The 19,308-nt window shown below is 48.3% G+C and overlaps 1 protein-coding gene across 8 annotated transcripts in view; it reads left to right on the top strand.

Moving 5' to 3' along the window:
- DLGAP4 (DLG associated protein 4) overlaps positions 1 to 19,308 on the top strand; it is a 181,283-nt gene that overhangs the window by 133,019 nt on the left and 28,956 nt on the right. Inside the window, exon 1 of one of the 8 annotated variants that reach the window (XM_052791099.1) lies at positions 152 to 207. The exons of 5 other annotated variants lie outside the window; for them this stretch is intronic. Coding sequence is in view for 2 of the 3 variants with exons in the window: in XM_052791081.1 (XP_052647041.1) it covers positions 2,278 to 2,320 (43 nt within the window). In the remaining variant the exon portion in view is untranslated. 2 more of the 8 variants (XM_052791090.1, XM_052791081.1) reach the window with 2 other exon arrangements.

Here is a 19,308-nt window from a genome sequence, read left to right on the forward strand (position 1 = left end):
CTCCTTGTTCCCGCCCAGAGACCGGGAACCGCGGCGCGGCGCGCGGAGCAGGGACGCGCGCGACCGCGCCCGGTCGTGGGAGTGCCGCGGAGCGGGGCCGCGCCTGCGCGGGGCGGGGCGGTGACGCGCGGGGCGGGGCGGGGCAGGGCGGGGGTTTAAGGCGCGGCCCCGCCCGCGGCACGCAGCCGTGAGCGGCGGGCGGGCGCGGTGAGTGCGGCGGTGGCCTCCTCGCGTCTTCTCCCTCCTCCCGCCCGCGGCCGCAGGAGCAGCCGACGCGGCCCCAGCCCGCGGCCCGTCCTCCTCCCGCTGGGCACGGCCCGTCCTCCCCTCCGTGGGAGCCAAGCCGGGCCGAGCGCCCCCGCCCCGCGGGCCCCCCCCCCCCTCCCCGTCTCTCCGGTCCCCTCCGCCCCTCCTTTGTGTCTCCCATGGCTTTGTGTCTGGAGCTCCTCAAGCAATGTGAGTGACTGCCCGGGGCGCGGCGGGCGGGCGGGGGGCCGGGCCGGGCCCTGCATGGCTCCGCGGCGGGGGTGCCGCGCCCTGCCTGCCTGCCTGCTGCTGCCGCCGCTTGCCGGCCTCGCCGCCCCGCCGGGATCGCAGGTGGCGCTTCCGCTTCCCACGCGCGTCCCGACCCTCCGGGGGGTGGGGGGGGAACTGCGCGGCCGCGGCGGGAGGGCTCCTGCTGCCTCCGCGCTCCTCTCCGGGCGAGGGGAAGGGGGTAGGGGGGGCTGCCCCATCCTCCCACGCATGCCGCCTTCGCTGCGTGGGGTTCCGCGTCCCCGCGGGGAGAGCTGGGCCCTGTGCTGGAGGGCGGAGGTGGGCTTCGCCTCGGAGCGGGCGGCTGGAGCGGCTGCTCGTCCCCTCTGCCCTCACCGGGAGCTGCCTGCGGCGGGGGAGCAGCGGCAGCGCTTGGTCCCAGCGCCGGCTGCGCTGAGCTCCGCTGTCCCCGTCCCTCCGAAGAGAAGCGGGGTCGTGGCGGGTCAGGCTGGATGCCCAGGCCGGTGCTTAAGGTCTTTAAGGAGTCCTTAGGTGCTGGAGGAAATGAAACGGTGCTTCGCTAAATGTTTTCTCGCCCCAGGGAACACTGACCCTTTTTTTAAGGTGGTGGTTGGATTCTTCCTCCCCGCGAGAAGAAAAGGGTATTGTCTGGGTGAGGCACGAAGCTTCAGCGTGCCTGTCGCTGCTGAAGGCTGACATTTTAGCAGCGCAGCAAGCTGGCACCTCCTGGCCAGAGCAGGCTTTGAAAAGTCTCTTTTTTACCCTGTGCAAGCAGGTCCTGGCTGAGGCTACCTGGTGTTGCACCCCAGTGTGGAGCCGCCCTGCCCTGGCTAAGGGTTTAGGCTGAATGCCTCTGAATTTAACCGCAGGTGTAGCTCAGATGTCAGTGTGCTGTGTTGGACAGTGGGGATGTTAGGGTTGGTTTTAAGCAGTAAGTAAATGTAGCTCTTAATTTCTATTCTGGTCTTTGTTAAGAGGTCCAAAAAGGAGGATTATTTCCAGGATCCTGTTGATAGGACTAATATTACTTATTCTGTAAAGGTACAGACCCTGACCCCAGGTTGCGAGGGAAATGTGTGTTTGAGACAGGAATGGAATTAGGGTCTCTGAATTCTGGGCTGTAATTTGCCACTTGGGGGAGGGAAAAGAAAAGAAAAAACAAAACCGACAGCATGTGGCATTGGATCCTAAAATAAATTCCAATCATGTGGGATGATAACAAGCCAGATTGCCAAATCGTGTAAGTTGGCAGACTTGACTCCAGAGGGTCCAAATTACTTAGCTGGTAATTGCTCTTCCAACAGGAGTTTGGTGCTATTAAGTTACACATTCTTGAATGTGCGGAGAAAAGTAAGCCTGACTAGTGGTCAAATCTAGCCTGCTTGTCTTTCACATTAAGATAACTTATGTGTGCCTACTCTGCAGTGGTACCCAGGTACTCAGAAGAAAGTTATCTGCACAATTTGTCTGACACATTGCAGTCATGGAAAACCTAAAAGCTCACCTTTAAGGTGCAAGTGCTAAACTGCTGCATGCTATTTCTGCATCTATAGCTTGCTACTTCTATTCTGCTTCTGTAGTAGCAGTGTAAGTTTTTGGTGTAGCCGAGGGCCCCAGGATCTGTGACTTGGCCCTTGAAGTGCTGGGGTGTAACTACTATGCAGTGTGCCAGTTTTGAAAGGACAAGAAGACCCTGTGCAGCCCCTGCCAGCTCCTTGACAGCAAAGGTGATAATGGAAGAACTTGATTTCTGTTGTGTGTGGATTGGAGAATACTGAGAATATGATGGGATTTGGTAAACCATGGAGCACTCTGAGGCCAACAGGTACCTTTGTGGAACTTGATCTGCTGTAGCTGGTGTCCCAGCCCTCTAGCTGATGGGGCAAACATTGTCAGCTGCTGGGGAAGAGCTTGCATTTCGCTTTGCAGCTGTGAGTCAGTAGTTGGATACTCAGTTGCTTAATCTGTGCATGCAGTTTAGATTTGTGGATGCTTCTGACTACTTAGCTCAAGGTTATTCATCTGCTTCTGCAGCCTAATGTGTAATGCATGGGAGACCTGCTGTTCTGTGAGCTCATTCTTAGCTGTGCATGCTGCCAGAGCAATATAATTTAAAAAGCTTTTAATGGATAACTAATAACTGCCAGGCACTTACAAATAACTGTATATCAGTTCTTGTCTCCCGTATAGATTTTTCCTGTTGTTTGAGTCCAGACTCAAATAGTTTGGAGTGAACTATTCACCAGACCCTGTAAAAGTCACTCTGTGACACTTGATTTTCCTAATAATGCAATACATGCCTGCCTGAAGAAGTAAGGCTGCAAAGCCATGCTGCAGCAGGGCTTTTTTTTGTCTCCTCAGCTGATACTTTTGCTCTGTGCAACCTGAGCAACAGCCTCAAATATTTTTTAATGGATTGAGGAGGCATAATTGGCTTCAGTGTAGTGCAAGTTACAGTAACATATGGGAGCTGGAAGGATTAAGGCTGTGCAGGCGGCTGGCCTTGTTCAAGAAAAATCCACTTCAATTTCTGCAGTGAAAAGTTGTGTGTTTTCTATCAGAGCAGATTTAAAAAGGGAGGGGAGAAATACTAAGTATGATTGCTGTTTGCTTTGAAAGGCGATTAGAGTTCAGGCTGTCAGATAAACTTCTGTGAAGGCTGTAGTTGGGCTTGGGGATGAAAATGGTGAATTTGGGTCCCTCCAGAAGAGCTCACAAAAGAGTTATCTTTCCCTTCTCTTCTGGTCTCCATGCCAGCCTGCCACCTGGAGAGAGGGAGAAGTGGGGGACAGAATGACACCAGGGTGTTTGACATAAGCTGCCTTTAAACAAGTGGAAGTTAAACTATTTGCAGATGGGCTAGTTAATGAGGAGAGTGGAAATTCTGTCCACTTCAATTTGTCTTGCAAAATTAATGAATTGCTGGCCCTTTAGTGCAGATGGGTACACTAAGTCAACCTTCTGTCCCCTGTAGAAGCAGCGGGCAAGAGGAACAGCAGCCCCATGACTGAAGCCCTGACCTGGGCCCTAGCCCTGTGCTTCACTTCTCTGGTCTGCCAGGGTATGGCTTGTAAAGCCAAAAGGCACCATTTCAAAAGCATTTGCAATTTCCACTGAAAACAGTGAGGTAGCTGCTCAGATACATCTGCCCATGTGAGTCTGGTCTCTCATTTTATGGGCAACATGAGGTAGGGCAGTACCAGTGTCTACAAGCCGCAGTGTGGGCTGCTAGTCTGCTATCAAGGATAGGTGACAAGCAGTCCTTGGGGAAGTAATGGTCCCCCAGGACTGGAGACTTTGATTTCTGTAGGGGACAGGGATATGGATTATGTGCTGCCAGGCCTCTTCCCGCATTTCCTTGCAGTGTTTAAATACTGTGAAGGAAGACAGCTGACTTCTGGTTCTCTCCTACTTCCCCCTGGGGTTCTTGGTGGTGGGCTTGGTCTTGCACTGTGAAATTGCCAGTAAAGGCACAGAGGGGCACATACACATACTGGGGTGCAAGAAGGATATCTGATACCTACATGAGTACTGCAGCCTCCCCGCTGCTGCTTCATCTTAGCAGATGGTGCACACAGGAACTTGGTTATCCTCACTGCTGTACAGGGTCTCTGGGGGTTAAGTTTGTCAGCTCTTCTGGCAACACCAAGAAAACAAAAACAGTCTCTTTAAAAGGGACTCACCTGAGACAGGCTGTAGCTTGCTGCATCAGACAGCAGTGCTCAAAAAGGGAACAGTGTGAAGATGCATAAATTTTAAATGTTAGCATTAGTATTTACATCAAGGACATGTTGACTATCAGTCTTGTGTGTCTTATTTAGTATTCTTCATTAAGACATCCATGTTTCACTGCAATGATCTTTTCTTCTGAACCTAGTTCTAAGAGATCAAAGCTTAAGCTACTGTGTTGTCTCTCCAGTTTGAAGCTGGCCAAAAAACTTGAGTGGTGAATGTTTCAAAGGTAAATTCTTACTTGAGGTGCAAGTCTGTCAGAGCTGGAATTAAAGCAAAGATTAGAAGTTGCATATGCCTTTCTACTGATGTGCTGTCATAGTGCAAGGTGATATTTGATGAAAGCTGAAAGGTATTTAAGAGTTGATAAAAGGGAATTTTTATTGCAAGTTGTTGTCATAAGATTAGTCAAACTTCTAAGAATTATTTGTCTTGTTTTTTCTATTCTGGGAGTGGTTGAGGATCTAACTGAACAGAGTCCCAGCAGGGCATTTGCTGTGCTCAGGAGGGATCTCCAAGCCTAAAACTTCGTACCCAGTGTGGGCCTATCTACAGCTGCATTAAATGGAAAGTTAAAATTGGGAAGTTAAAGCATGGATATTACATTCCTCTTAGGCCTTATATGTAAGACAGCTATCTGTGTCTGAAGCTAGAGAAAGTGTCCCAAAGGCTACTGTGGAGTTGTCCCCAAGGGGGTTCCTGGACCCTCTTCTGAAGGCCCTTGTTAGGAGCTGTGCCGCTGCCTGCTTGGCTGCCAGATTAGTCAGCGCTGCTCTTGTGGAGAGCAGTGTGTGTCAGGGCAGCTGGTAAGCCAGCATACTATTGCAGAGCTGGTCTCCCTTGCCTCTTGTAAGGTCACCTGAGTAACTGTTTTGTTGGGAAGCCTTCTCTTCCTTGTTTGAACCCTGAGGCTTTTCTCAGTCTCTCAGCTTGGCCCAAACATGTGGTCCTGAGTCATGACATTTCTGTCCAGGAACACTTCCAGGTTTTGGTGCGCTCTATTGAATGGCTACCAGTGCTTTCTTGTCTGACCTGCCACTCCAGCAGCAGTCCCGGGCTGGGAATTTTGGCCTCTTAGTGCTCTACTCTGAGCAAAGCAAGCTCCCTGGCAGTGCAGAGCTGGTATAATGCCAAGCCTTGTACAGCGTGGGCAGGGACTTGCCAGGGGAGAAGGTGGATTTGGGGAGATGGGTACTAGTAGAATGGAGCTGGAGAACTTTTCCCAGTGCCTGAACAGCTGCTTATTCTCATCCCTTGGAAATAAAAGGGTGTTGGACAGTGCTTGCACCTCCTGAGCTCTGGTCCTGAACAAAGTAGCTACTTTGATTCGAAAGCATTGAGTTTCAGTGACCCTCAAATTTGCAGTGTGCCAAGAGCAAGGCCTTGAGCACGGAGATCCTGGACGCTGGGAAGCAGAGATCTGCTCACCAGCAGCCTGTTGCCTTGGCCACAGCACTGCTGCTGTTGGCCTTTGTGCTTGGCACCGGGCTCCAATGTCTGCATCTCACTGTCACCCTGCAATCTTCTAGGGCATTCTGGAGGCGGCCACTGCTAATAATGGTATTATGCTGCACATTAGCTTTTATCGCTGCTCTGTTAACATGCTTACTGGAGATGAGTGCTGCAAAATGCTCTGGGTTGCTAAGGGGAGGCTGCCAAAGCAGGCTCTTACAGCCCTGCTGTCTCACAGGAGTCATTCTTGCTCAAGTCAAATAGTGAATCAGGCTGATCAGGGGAAATCAGGTCTTTGGGGGAGGGGAAACAAAAAGCTTGTATGTATACCTGTCTTCAGTCCCCTTGCCTGTGTAACTGCTGGTGCAAATGCTGTTCCCTGTCAGCTGTGCGTTGTGTGTGCTTTCAGTGGACATGCTTGTCTGTGAGGGGCCTGTTTCACCTGACCTGCTTGTTGGCTGTGTGGGCATCGGCTGGGAGGCATCCCCGATTTTGGGGCTGTTCATCTGTGTGATGCTTTAAGTCCTTTTCATAGTGCCGCGGGGGGACGATGTCAATGTGACATCAGGACTGAAGAACCTGCAAGCTTAAAAGAAAAAGGGAGGCAGTGCATTTTGAGTATGAACTTCCTCGGGGGGGGGGGCAAGGAGCGGGCGCAGCAGCAAACAGGAGCCGTCCGGGCTCCCGAGCAGCCGTGGGCCGGAGGTGGGAGATGCCCAGAGCTTGCGTGAAGTGACTCAGAGTGGGTTTCTCACGGCTGTGTAAATCGGTGGCGGATTGTCCTGCCCCTGCGGAAGCCTTTGGGGTGACTTGGTGCCGTTGCTGATGCTCCCTGGCTCTGCCCGAGGCGGGGGGGGCCTGCCCTGACCCGGGCAGCGGGCCCTGGAGGGCGGGTGGGGTGCCGGCCCGCGCCGCGGACCCTCTCCAGCCCCGCGGAGCGCCCCGTGCCGCCGCCAGGCCGGAGAGGGCCGTGCCCGGCGGGAGGGCGGCCCAAGCCCGGCCCGCGCTGCGCCGCTCCCCTCGCCCCGCCCGCGCTTTCCGGCCGCCGCTCTTTGCAGCAGGCCGTAGGGCGAGGTAAGCGGCCGGGCCCGGGGCGGCGGGTCCCGGGCCTGCTCCAGGGTGGCCGCTGCCGCCGCGGGGCCGGGCCGGGGCCGCCTCCTCCACCGCCCCGGGCGGCGGGGAGCGCTGGTCCAGAGACACCCCGGCCTTTGCCGTTCTGTCCGGTCACTGAAGAGGCACTCCGAGCCCTTGCGGTGCCCGCCCCCCCCCCCCCGCAGCCCCTCTGGGCCGGCGCTTTGAGCGGGGACGCCCCGACCGGCGCCAGCCCCGCGCTGCGCCTTCAGCCTCCGCGGTGGCCGTGCCGGCGCTCCGGTGAGCTCCACCGGCGTCGGCTGCGGGTAGGATGCCTGCCCCTCCCCTCCCGGCCCAGTCTGTTTGGGGAGGTGGCCGAGCTGGAAGGGTAGCCAGCTGTCAAGTGTGGAGAGGGAACCCTCCCTAACCTGTCACCTTGGGCCTTAAATAACAGCAGGCTTTAAAAAGCAAGGATGAAAGTGCCTGTCTGTCTTTTTCCCTGCTTTAAAGTGCTGTGCTCGACCTCTCCAATAGCAAATCGACAGCTGTCCTGCTGTGGGCCCCCAGCACAGAGCAGTGCTCGTTATTTCCCCCAGCACACATGTGGCGTGGCTCCAGTGGAGTCGGTGAAGTTCCTGAGAGCTTGCTGTGGTAGAGCAAAGCAGAGCTCAGACTAATGAGGCCTCCTCGAATCAAAAGGACAGAACTGGGCCAGCTGTTCAGGCTGCTGCTGTTGTGACAGCAGTAAACTTTGAAGCACTGTCTGCTTTCTTCTGGCACTGCTATTTGTGTGCTTACCTTGGATTTATTTTTTTTCAAGGGCTTTGAATATCTTGGGTGCTGGAGGAGGCAGCTCTAAAAATAACTTTAGAAGCTAGTTGTTTCCAAAGTCATTATTTCTGCTTATCTCGGGTTTCTTTCCCTTCTGTAGCCAATGTCTTTTTCTAGTGCTGCAAGGCCTGGTTCATACAGAAAATCATGTTTTCTGCTCTCTTCTAGTTCTTGCTCTGTTAGCAAACATGCTTTGGGTATGCGTGATGGTATGTGTTCAGACAGCAGGTGGATATGTTCACAGTTCTGGGTAAACAAGTTCATGTACCAGGAACACTGAGGCCAGAATGAACTAAAACCTTTTTGAAGGGCAGAACTCTTAGCTTGTGAAAAACAGAGCTGCTCAGGTGCTGTCCTGCAGAAGGCAGTGTGCAGGAATGTGTGTGTCTGCTGTATGAACCAACTGTGTTCACAGGTGAGAGTGGCTTGAGGAAGTCCTGTTGTCCCATTTCTCAGAAGTGTGCCACAGGATGGCTTGTTTTTAATGGCTGGGTGAATCCTAGCAGGAGCCCTAGTCACTGTTAATGCCTTAACTCAAGTCCTGCTGTTGCATGTGAAATAGCTTCACCAGACTGAGGTAGGAGCTAGAAAAAGTGTTTGGTACAAAGACTCTTACTTGGATGGATTATGACTGAGAGCTGCTTCTGCTGCAGTTGTTGAGGGGACCTGTTAAATCTATTTTATGCTAATTCTTATTTTTTTTAAGCTGGCTCAATTAGAGTTTTAGCCAGCTGTGCCCCTTATCAGAAAACAGCTGCTAACCTGATTACTGCCTGGCCTCCACATGCCATGAGCTTGTCTGTACTAGGGACCTGTGTGCTCTGTTTCCCCTGCCAAGAGTGACATGCCTCTTTCCCATCGAGTTGCAGGAGAGGAACAGAATAGGTCTGCTGGCTGCAGCTCTTGGAAGCAGCGTTACCCTTGAAGGTTTAACCACCAGTTGTGACTGTGTTCAGTATGGCTGTGCTCAAGCTGCTATGTTGGGTGCAGCTCTCCTCACTCCAGGTGGCCTGACTTCATGCTGTGGGTTACAACTTCAAGCTTGCTTTCTTGGAAAGTATACCCTAAGGTTATTCATGGACTGCTGCAGCTTTTAGGCTTGCTTGAGAAAAGAAAAATGCTGTAAATGTACCTCTGAATGTAGCTAGTATTTAATGGTCCGAATCTATAGACAAAGTAGAGTTGCCTAAGGCTTAAGGCCTGATTGTGGTACACTCTAAACAGCTGCTCTGCCCTGGGGACTTCCTACTAGCTTTGCATTGGTCCTGGCCACTCTGGAGCAATGCAGCAGTTGCCTTATCCCTGGGACTGCAGCAAGTGCTTCCTGATTGACATGCACTGTAGGGTGGAGAGTGGAGATCGGTCAGGGAGCCAGATTTTGCTTAATGTTCCTCCAACAGCACGGTAACAATTTAACCTATGCTAGCAGAGATTGCTCCTGTATGTCTCTTATTGATTTGGAGGTTGAAAACAACATGGTATAGATACCTAGAGGGTCCAGATCTTGTTCATATCATCTATTTCAAATCTTGAGTGTGCTTCATCCTTGAAGGTGGTGTCTTAGCCAGCATGAGTGACTATGGATTGGCAGCCTTGGGTTGGTTTCTTTTGTGTGTTCCCCCACACATATGCGTGCATGCTAATTGTAGCAACTTCAAAGGCACTTGGGAGGCTTTGCTTGAGCGTGATGGGCTGAGAAGCCTCCTAAGCATGTGGGCAGGCTACAATGGAAAGGAGAACTTGACATGAGGGGAGAGGAAAAATTATCTCTGTGATCCAGGCTCAATCAGTGTTCTTTAGAGCTGGGAAAGAAGCTGATGATAGCATGGGTTTGCCAGTCTAGAAGGGCTTTTTTTTATACTTAGACATGGTTTGGGGGTTTTAGGTTCACCTGGCAAACTAAAAGCAAGGTTTTTATTGTTGGAATGATGTACTTTTTATAACAGCTTCTCTTATTTCTGTCAATTACTATGGTTCCAACCACAAAAGAGCTTTCTTGTTCTAATTGGCCTCCTCCTGTTCAGATTCAGTTGTGTTGCTGTGTCACCACGGAGACAATCGTGAAGTCACAAGCTGTGGCATCACTGAAAAGTGGCTGGGAGGCAGTTGTTAATATTCCCCCCTCACCCCATCCACCCCAGTAATCAATAGTTGGGAGGAGAAAGCAGAACAGCTCAATAGGTTTCAGGGAAGATACAGAGCTTTTAAATGAGCCTGAATTACAGCTGCGATTTTAAGGCTGTTGCTTCAGTAGTGATGGCAGAAGAGGTGTAATATGACCACTTTCTCAAAACTATCTTCATTGCTGTGTCTGTTGTTGAGCTCACTTAATTAAAATAAATAAATAAATGGCAGGAAGACCAAAATCTCCAGCTATTGCTGTGCTGCTTCACTTGAGCTGGGTTAACAAACATTTGTGATGCTAAAAATCCAGGTACCTACTAGGCTGTGTTCCAGTCACAGCTGAAGGGCTTGGTGGTTCTTGTGGCTGGATAAAAGGTATAGTGAGCTTGTCTAGCTAGCTCTGACATCAGTCAGAAAAGCTGATGCATCACCAGGGTGGCAGTTTGAGGAGCTTTTTGGGGTCTCTTCCCTTTCTAGCACTTCTGAGATGGCTGTTTCCACTGTGGGAATACTTAAGCACATAATGGGGTAGCTAGGCTGCTGACAGCTATGCGATAAGATCATGAAAGCCAACAGGATTTGACTTGTATGACCTCATGTATGAGCTCAGTGGAGATGGTAACATAGCAGAGAACTGGGCTTCTTTCGTGGCTTAATTCTGCTCTTTGCCAAAATGCTAGGAACTTTCTTATTTCCTGAAATGCCATGACTCGTCACCACAAAGACTGTGTGTGAGGCTGTATTCTGCTCTGTGTGATCTCTTCCATGCATTTGTCCTCAGCTTTATCCATTTTCTTGTAAGGGGTCTGGTTGAGAGCATGGCATAGCATACTTGATGCTGTGTCTTGAGCTGTAACAGCCTACTCAAATTTTAACTAATCTCCTCCTGATTAGTGGGAGGCAGGATGGTCTTCAGTGCCTGACCTGGCAAGCATGTAGCTAATGCTTTCCAATTATGTGGCCTATTTGATAAAGGGGTTTTGTCATAGCTATCGCAGAAGCATGTTACCTGTAACTTTTCTGTTTGTATTAGTCTGATATTAGGGAGGGGGCATGTAGATTCTCCCTGTATGTGGGGTGTATCTGGAGCTCTGGGGTGAGATTGGGATGCTCTCGTACTGCTGGGTGCTGGCCCCTGCTGCTCAGCAGGGACCCTGTGCACTGCACCTGCACGGTTTGGCTTGCTGCTCTGAGCTGTAATCTACTGGGGCTGGCACTTGCTTGGCAAGCATGATCGTACATAATCTCCCTTGTGCTTTGCTTGTTTTAAGCAGCCTTGTATTCAGACAAAAGGGGTAAAATTTCATGTAATATGGAAGCTGAAACAAGTTGACTTTTTCGGTGTGAGAGAAATTTCTGGCTGTTTTCCTGAAAGGATCAAAACTGTTTTCCAGCAGTTTTGCTGACAGACTCTTCTTTTTCTAATTTATCTTCTGAATTGCTGGGGTTTTAAGATGAAAGGCTAGAGCAGGTCATAGCTTGAAGACAAAGTGGTTTTCACCTTGTCTGTTCTCTTGGTGCCCTTGATTATCCCTTGATAAGTGTCCTGTTTAGGGGGAAAATGTGATGGAAAGGCCAGTTGCATTTGAATCATGTTAATTTGTAGTGCTGTTGATCTTAAAATAGCTAGCTGTCTGGCCAAAGGTGCTAAAACCTGCTTTTTAACCAACATTGGTTAAAAACTGTAGAGGGTACGAAATGTTTTAGTTCTGACACTGATCACATCTGTCCTGATTGCTACAAGGGCTGTGGAGCAACGCACACCAAGGCTACTTGACTCTAATACTTCTAGCACTATATTTACCATCGAGGAAAAAATGAATGCATAAAAGTCTACGACTAAAATTGTTTAGGACTACAGTTTGCAGACAGATAGATGTCATTCAGGAAAAGAGTTCAAAGCTCATCTATGAATTATGCTTGGTTTGTAGGTTTAGCTACATTTTTAGCATGCTTTGTTTTCAGTGTGTGTAGAAAACTACCTCATCTATGGGAAGGGTAAGATGAAGATTCCCTTAATACAGCAAAACAGCTAATTCCAAAGTATTGGGAGATTTCCATTAAAGTCTATGAATACATTGCTTCCTAGAAAGAAACTAGTCCTTCTGTCCTTACTCATGGGCTTGTCTAACAGAGGTAACCCAAACAAATTCCTTTACTACATGAGCAAGTTGCTGTGAAATGGCTTATTCTTTCAAAATAAGACTCTGCATGGAGTTCCTTATCCCCTAAACTTGTTTATGCCCTAGGGGTTAACTGGGGATAATTCTGTGGATGAGTCCATGATCTGATATTCTCAGTTGCTCTGTTCTTATGCCAGACTTTTGGTAGACTTGAATGCCAAGTATACATCAGATAATCTGACCATATAATCTCCACTGCTAGGTTCTGAATAATCCAATATATATACTGAGTTTGTTAGAAGATGCTGTGTAGGCTGCTTTTGTACCCCTGTCTTTCAAAAATATGAAGAACCTGGCTGAATTAATGGTCCTCTGTGGGGGAGCCTGGAAGCTCTTCTCCTTTCCCTGTTGCTTCTAGCAGGTAACTCTTGCTGCTGAGGAATGGGGTGATCCTGCTCTGGAATGGGCTGAACATGAGCAGCTCTCATGAGTGACAAATCTTGGTGTTGGTTGCTTTCTGCTTGGTTCTTCCATGGCTGCTGCTACAAAGCCAAAGGAAAACTAGGTCAGTGTTGTGCTGCTTTGAGGAGCAAGAGGTCAGCAGGAGAGGCAGAGACCCCCTCCCCTCTGTCACAGCTGTGCAAATGCCAGAGCACCAGGTTTCCTTGCTCCTGGTGTGCAGTGTCTTACCTGCTCCCACCAGTAGGGCTACACTGACCACCTTGGACTTCAGTGCAGATGCTTTAACGATGCACTTGCAGAAGGAAAAAACGAGGTGCTAGCTAAGGTAGGCTGAGTACTTGAGGGTGGGAACAGAAGCATAAAACCTAATATCCTGTGAATTAATGTGTTCTTCTATTGAGTTCTCTGAAATTTAGACATAAGGGCACATACCTGTCATTCAAACAAGTTTTAAAGGATGTCTTTGCAGAAGATGGTCACCTACAGGATGGTAAGCAGTATCCAAACTTAAAAGGGAAGAGTGAGTGGGCACTGACAATTTTTGCAGAATAACTCTGCAAAATATATCTGAGATATTAAGGGAAATGGCATTCCTGCCTGAAAGATAAGGTAGTGAAAATTGCTACAAGTTTGTCTGGGCATCTTTCCAGTGCTGAAGTTTCAGGCATTCTTTCAGCAGCAGTTGGCTAAGGGTTGTGACACCAAGTGCTTGTTCAGATTGTAAGTCAACAGATTGCATGCTGCAAGCCAGGACCTGGAGACTAAAATCAAATTGTCTTGTGTGGTCTCTGATAAAGACTTTGAAACTAGAGCTGCCTGATCCTGTAGCAGCAATGGCCATGTATACTTGTTCAGAGGTAAACAGAGCTCCTGCAAACATCACCTAGAGATGGAGGTTAAAATATGGATTTGTGCTCAAAGCAAACTGTTACAGAGAAAAGGAGATGATGCAGAGCTGGCAGGTGCTCTTAAGTAAATGACTAAAAAGTGGGGTTACTTAAGAATGTCTCAAAGCCTCACGTTCCCATCTAGCTAAGCTGCCATGCTTCAGAATGATAGAATAGGACTTTTTTCTTGGTGTCTGTTCACCTCGTAGTAACTGCTGGTCAGTGAGTGGCAAAAGATAACGGAGTCCTTCCCTTTGCTCTGAAGAAAAATGTGTTTGCTCTTTAAGTCTTGTCCATTCTTTTCTAACCCCTCAGCAGATGGAAAATACCTTAGTGAACCAAGGTCTGCACTTGCCTGGGCTTTTTACATTCACATTGAGCACTGCTTACTCATGTGGTGTCATATGCAGGGCAAACACAAAGTGGATGAGGGTGGCATTTGGCTGCTTTCAGTCTTAAAGATCTCCTTGTCTAGCCAGTAGTGACACACTTCAGGGATGTGAATCACGTCTGTGTCAGTGGTATTTGCACATTTTAGGGAGACTTGCTGCACTGTGGTTTGTGCAACACTGGGAAACTTTAAAGATAGAAGGGAAGCATAGCTGGATAATACTGTCAGGTGCATGTCTTGATCTGAACTCCTCCCAGTGCTGAAAGGTGAACTGTCAGTTTAACTTCAACAGTGTTAAGACTGGCTGGTGCTTAATCCTGTCTGCAGGATTGCAAGAAGCTTGTGAATAGCTATTAAGTTTGAAAACCTGCACACCTGGCCACCTCCTGTAGTAAGTGTCCCCAGAAGCCACAACTTGTGCTTAAGCCCTTGCCCAGGTTTTCCAAGTCCTTTGAGGTTTTCATGGAGGGAGAATGTATGCAGAAGGAAGCTGGTCTGTGCTGGTTTAGGAAATACCTGTGCATGCTGTGCTGTGATGCAGGCAGGCCTATGGTCATGTATTCTGTCTGCTCTCTCCATGCAGTTGGCTTCAAGTTACTAACAGCCTTTCTTATTTGAAGGGGCAGTGGATGCTGTTCAGTTGGCCACTTGTACTGAAGTTCTCTGAGCCTGTTCATCTGTACTACAGCTGATTCATGCCAAACTTAGCACTGCTCTTGACTGAGTGTGGCTGCTTATGGCTGCATTGACTTTGAGTTTGTCTTGTGTAATGTGTTGAGGTCCAGTGAACAGGGTTGGTAGGCTACCAGTGGAGTCTCTCTTGCTGGGAAGGACTGACTGCAGTTCTCAGTTGTGTTGGCTGATCTTTTGGTTGCTGTTTTCCTGCATCTCTAAGTGGTGAAGATCAGAGCTAGGGTTTTCACATAGCTACAGTCATAAATGTAGGAAGCAAATAGTTCAGCACTATCTGCTGAAGGGGGAACTTTGCATGTTCTGCAGTGGAACTTGTGCATATGGGAACTCTGGTCTCTCTGCACTGTTTCTGCTGTTTCAGTATGTAAAAACTAAAGATGAAGAGTTCTTTTTTCCTCTTACAAGTAAAATTTATGAATAATTTCTTAGCCAGCTTTATGGTGAAGTCTCATTGATAAAACAAGCAAGTAAAGTTCCTTAGTAAGGAGTCTCCGATTAGGATGTCTAATTTTTCTAGTATTGATAAATACTTCCAGGAAGCAGGATGCTTAATAACACATCTGAATTGGTACTTGGTAGCCTGTTGGGTACCAGGGCCTGAAAATCTGGGCCACTGTTCTCAAAGATACTGGAAATTACTAAGTTCAAGTGCTGTGATGCCAGCTCTGCGCATGCTCCTTAGAGTGCAGTTGCTTAACTGTGTGTTGAGGTTGTAGTTATATTTCTTGCCCTGAGAGGCAGCAGGTGATTGTTGCTCACCTTGTTAGGCTGCAGAGAGTTGTCTCCAGCACTTGCTAGCAGTAAGTGGAACAGGGATGGGAAGGGGGACAGCTGGGTCATCTTAAAGTAGGGAAACTTATGCTTAGTTGTGGTTCTGGGTTTTTTGAAGTGTAATCTTCCTCCAGAGTTTTGGGTTGTGCCTTCTGTTTTGCTCTAGGGTTCAGTTTGTTTTCTTATTCCCTGGCACCTTTAGAGAGCCAACAGGTCAACCTCCTCTGTTAAGGGGCTGAACACTCAAAATGACAGTGGGACATCACAGGATGGAGTCTGACTTACGACCTACCACAACCAGACTGATAGCTTTAAAACTTCAGAAGCAATTATTATTTCATGCCATTGTTCTTTGCACTATAATGCCTTCACACATACATACCTAATAGAGACTAATGACTGTTCTGATATTAATGCAGAGAGGATATGCACTGTATACATGAAATCTGAAGGAAGTGTCAGGTAACTTTAAAGTTTTGAAGCTTCTTGCATCTAATGTGCAAGAACCAAAGCCTAAGGCAAATTTGTTTGTTCTGGCAGGGACTGCTGAATTAAACCATAAAGCAGTTCTCTCCTTACTCAGATTCCTGAGAGCATTCTCTGATAACATCCTGGCCTTGGAACTGCAAAATCATTTGCTTACTGGAACCTGTCTCTAGCTTTAAACACTATTGTGCTTTTCTCTGTGTTCAGAGTGCTACATGTAGTAATGAGGAGCAGCTACTACTGCAGTCTCACAGGCAAAGGGCAGAACATCCTAGAATGTAACTTCCTGATGAAAAAAGTAGCTATTTGGTAATGGGAGGCTTCCAGTGATTGTGTGAATTCATAGGGTGTTAAAACTTCTGTTAAATTATGCTCATACTTAAAGATCACTGCAGAAGTAGGCAAAGAGATCAGGCTGGAGTCCTTAAGATGGCAAATTGAAGGGTTGTTTTAGTTTTGTGGTACTCAAATTTCCAATGTACTCTTGACTACTTCCTTGTGCATACACATCTAAGCATCTGCAGAACTTGGGTGTAGTGATGCTTTTGTGCAAAATTTACCAGCTCATTTAAAACTTGAAATGGTTGTATCTAGGGGTTTCCTTCTGCACTGCCTTAGCATATGAACTCTCTCCCTTGATTTTGAACAGGGAGCACTTCTAAAAGTGTTTCTCAAACTGAATGGTGCTGGGGGACAGACTGTGCTGTCCCTGAGACATGTCCTGTTGGACAGCAGTTTTGGAGGGTATGCTGTATTTCAGTTAGATATGATCCTGGCTCTCAGGAAAGGTGGTACTTAAATTAACAGAATACTAATATTTGTATTGCAAATTCCCAAATGCTTGGTTTCCTGACCTAGAGAAACCACAAATTAAGTAGAGGACAGAAGATCCACATCATTAGTTGAATGTTAATAAACCTCAGATCCTGCAGCTGTAGACCTCAGCCCACCAGCTCCCTGCACCTCACACTGCTGTGGCATGGCTGTGTGTCACCACCTGGTGTGTGGTCATGGGTGATAACTGGAGTTGCAGGCTGCTCAGCACTGTGTGGTGGGGAATGGTGGACAGCTTAAGGTGAAGGTGGGAGGATGAGGACTTTTGGCTCTCTGGCCTGCTTCTGTAGCCCTGCTTTTACTGTTCCCAGCTCTGAGCTCTGTTGCTGTCCCTTGGCTCTGTTGCTGTAACACTTGTGTTGCAGTGGAGAGCGTGACCACAGTTTGAGTGAATATTCTCTATTGTGCTGCCCATGTAATATTGTGCTTCTATATTCAGCATTTCCTTTGATCTCACAGGTGTTGATTGTGGTCTTCTGTCTGTGGATCTCATACATACTAATGCTTGCTATATTAACTTGCACAGAAGATCCTACCTTTAATGTTGATCAAATTCCTTGTTTTCATGTCTTGCTCTTTGGTGCCTGAGTGAGCTGTATGCAGCTTTTTAAGCACACAAAGTAATGACTCCCTGGTATGAAGCCTGCCAGGGTAGACAGACCATACTGAAATCAGTAGGCTGTCCTGGCATGAACTATGTCAAAGTGGTGGCCTACTGTGTGTGTAAGGTGACTCACTTCTGTTGTTACACCTTTCCCCAAGGATAAGGCATCCCTGCTACAGAGAGTAGGAGGTCCAGCTTGCACCTGGCCCTATGGTGGTTGAGTCAGATGTCTTGTCAATTAATATAATTAACAGTTAGCTGTAGAAACACCTCCTCTAACTGTCCTTGTGGTTGTGTCTGTTAGTGGCTGGAGTAGGAGGGAACAGTCCTGTGGTACCCAAGGGAGATGGCACTTCACAAATTCTTCCAGGTGTCTTGTAGCATGAGCTGCTGATGTTGCAGACTGATGAAAATTTACTGATGGAGATGATGCAAGCTGCTCAAAGCTTGCAGTTAGATAACCCTGTGAGTGCTCTGCTGCTCCCTCTCAGAGCCTACTCATACTAATGTTCCCATGGTTAGATAACTGGCCATGCATCTGTTTACAAAATAGTATCCAAAATAACTTGTTACTGTTTTGTTTCCTCAGCTGTACTGTGCATCTTGGTTACAGCTAGAAAAATAGAAGAACTGAAATCTGTTGCTGAAACAGGGTTGGACTTCCTTTTCCCCTATCACTGCTTTAGTACAAGGTTGTTTTCACCATCTCAGGACTTTGGCTTGTTGGTATGAAGCTTGTCTGCTGTCATTTCGTAGGCATCCTATGTCTTCTGGATGTCTGGGACAGTAATAGAAACAGAGCAGCTTTACATCACTGTCTGAAGATTGGATTCATTCTTGGTCTGATGATCATGCCGAAGATGCTAGCCTTTGCATGTGGGGAATGGTTGCTTGTGTAGGAAGGGCTGTCCTAGCCACTCTTTGCTTGCCTCCCTGGAAGTCAGCAAGAGGTTAATCCTTGTGCAGCTGGCTGCTTCCAGCTGGGTGCTCAGATGCTTGGTGGAGCAGCAGCCCTGCAGGCAGTGTGTGGGGAGTGGGCCCTGAGGCAGCCCTGTATATGGGTTGCTGCACTGCAGCAGCTGGTTTGGCCCTGCTTGTTTCTGGGAATGTACCAGCCCACTCTGACTGGGGGTTAATGCACAGTCAGAGCTGGAGCAAGCAGGAGAGCTTCCAGCTCTTCACCAGGTTTGTGTGATTGGAAGACAATAGAAATCAGACACTCAAAAATTAAAGGCACTTATTTAGTGTTGTCACACCTCTTCACTTGCCACAGGACCATTAATTTATCTTCAGAACCACTTCTGGTTGGTTTTGGCCTTTGAAAGGCTGTTAGGGGATAAAGGAGATTTTTCTCTTGCTGTCAAACAGTGACAGAGCTGAGAACATAGTTGTTTCTTTAGGTATGTTGAGAAGGAAAATTAATTTCAGCAGCATGCACTCTAGGTCTCCATCAATGTGTGCTGTAATGGGAACAGTTTCAGCACTCCCTTTTTTTCGGCCTCTTGACAGCACTTCTCCCTGCTGTATCATTCTCTTGCTGACAGCAAGTTCACAGTGTTTCTCCTGCCTGGCTGCCAGAAGCTGTACAGAGGAGATCTCTGGTAGAGTCATCCTGTTCCACTGACCTTCATCTAAACCCTGGCTGAGACATCAGAGCAGCTTGCTTCTCCTGAGGGATGGACCTTTGTGGTGTTTGGTTGTTACTATGATTATGAACTATCTTCAATCAGTATCTAGTAGTATGTCTTAACTCTTCTGGCATGGCCTAGATCCAAGACACTTGACTGGGTATCTCTTCCTCTGACAGCATGGCTCTGGTACATAACCTGAATGTTTTCTTGAAAGTGCTTTCCAGGAAAATGTAGGAGGGATTGGATTGGTTTGTTTCCCAGTCTGGTATCAGAGACATCAAGGGTGACCCCGAGCCACTCAAGTGCACTGTCCCTTTACAGGTGATGCTGGGACAACTGCAGCATATATATGCTGAGGGTCTGTGCTTGGGTGCAGTCCTGCGGTTCAGACTGAAGTGACAAGGGCAGAGCGGTCTCCCTCCCAGCTGTGTCCCTCTCTTGGAGGCACTGTTTCCTGGAGTATCTTGCTATACTCTTTCTCTAACTGATGGAGGGTCCTTCTGGCAAATGAACCCCTGGAGCAGATAGCTGGAGACCTGCTGCCGCATAAGCTCTCCTTGACCCCAAATTTACTGTGCCCCACAAATTAAATGCTGCTCTAGGTTTGTGTCTACATGATCACAGTTTGGTTATTTTTGTGTGGTAGTTCTTGTTTTGCAAGGCCACTTAAGGTGAAAGCACTTGCTGGACTAACCCCCCAGGTAGCTGACATGGTGTCAAT

Source organism: Harpia harpyja, chromosome 1 (assembly GCF_026419915.1).
Source record: "Harpia harpyja isolate bHarHar1 chromosome 1, bHarHar1 primary haplotype, whole genome shotgun sequence".
NCBI lineage: Eukaryota > Metazoa > Chordata > Aves > Accipitriformes > Accipitridae > Harpia > Harpia harpyja.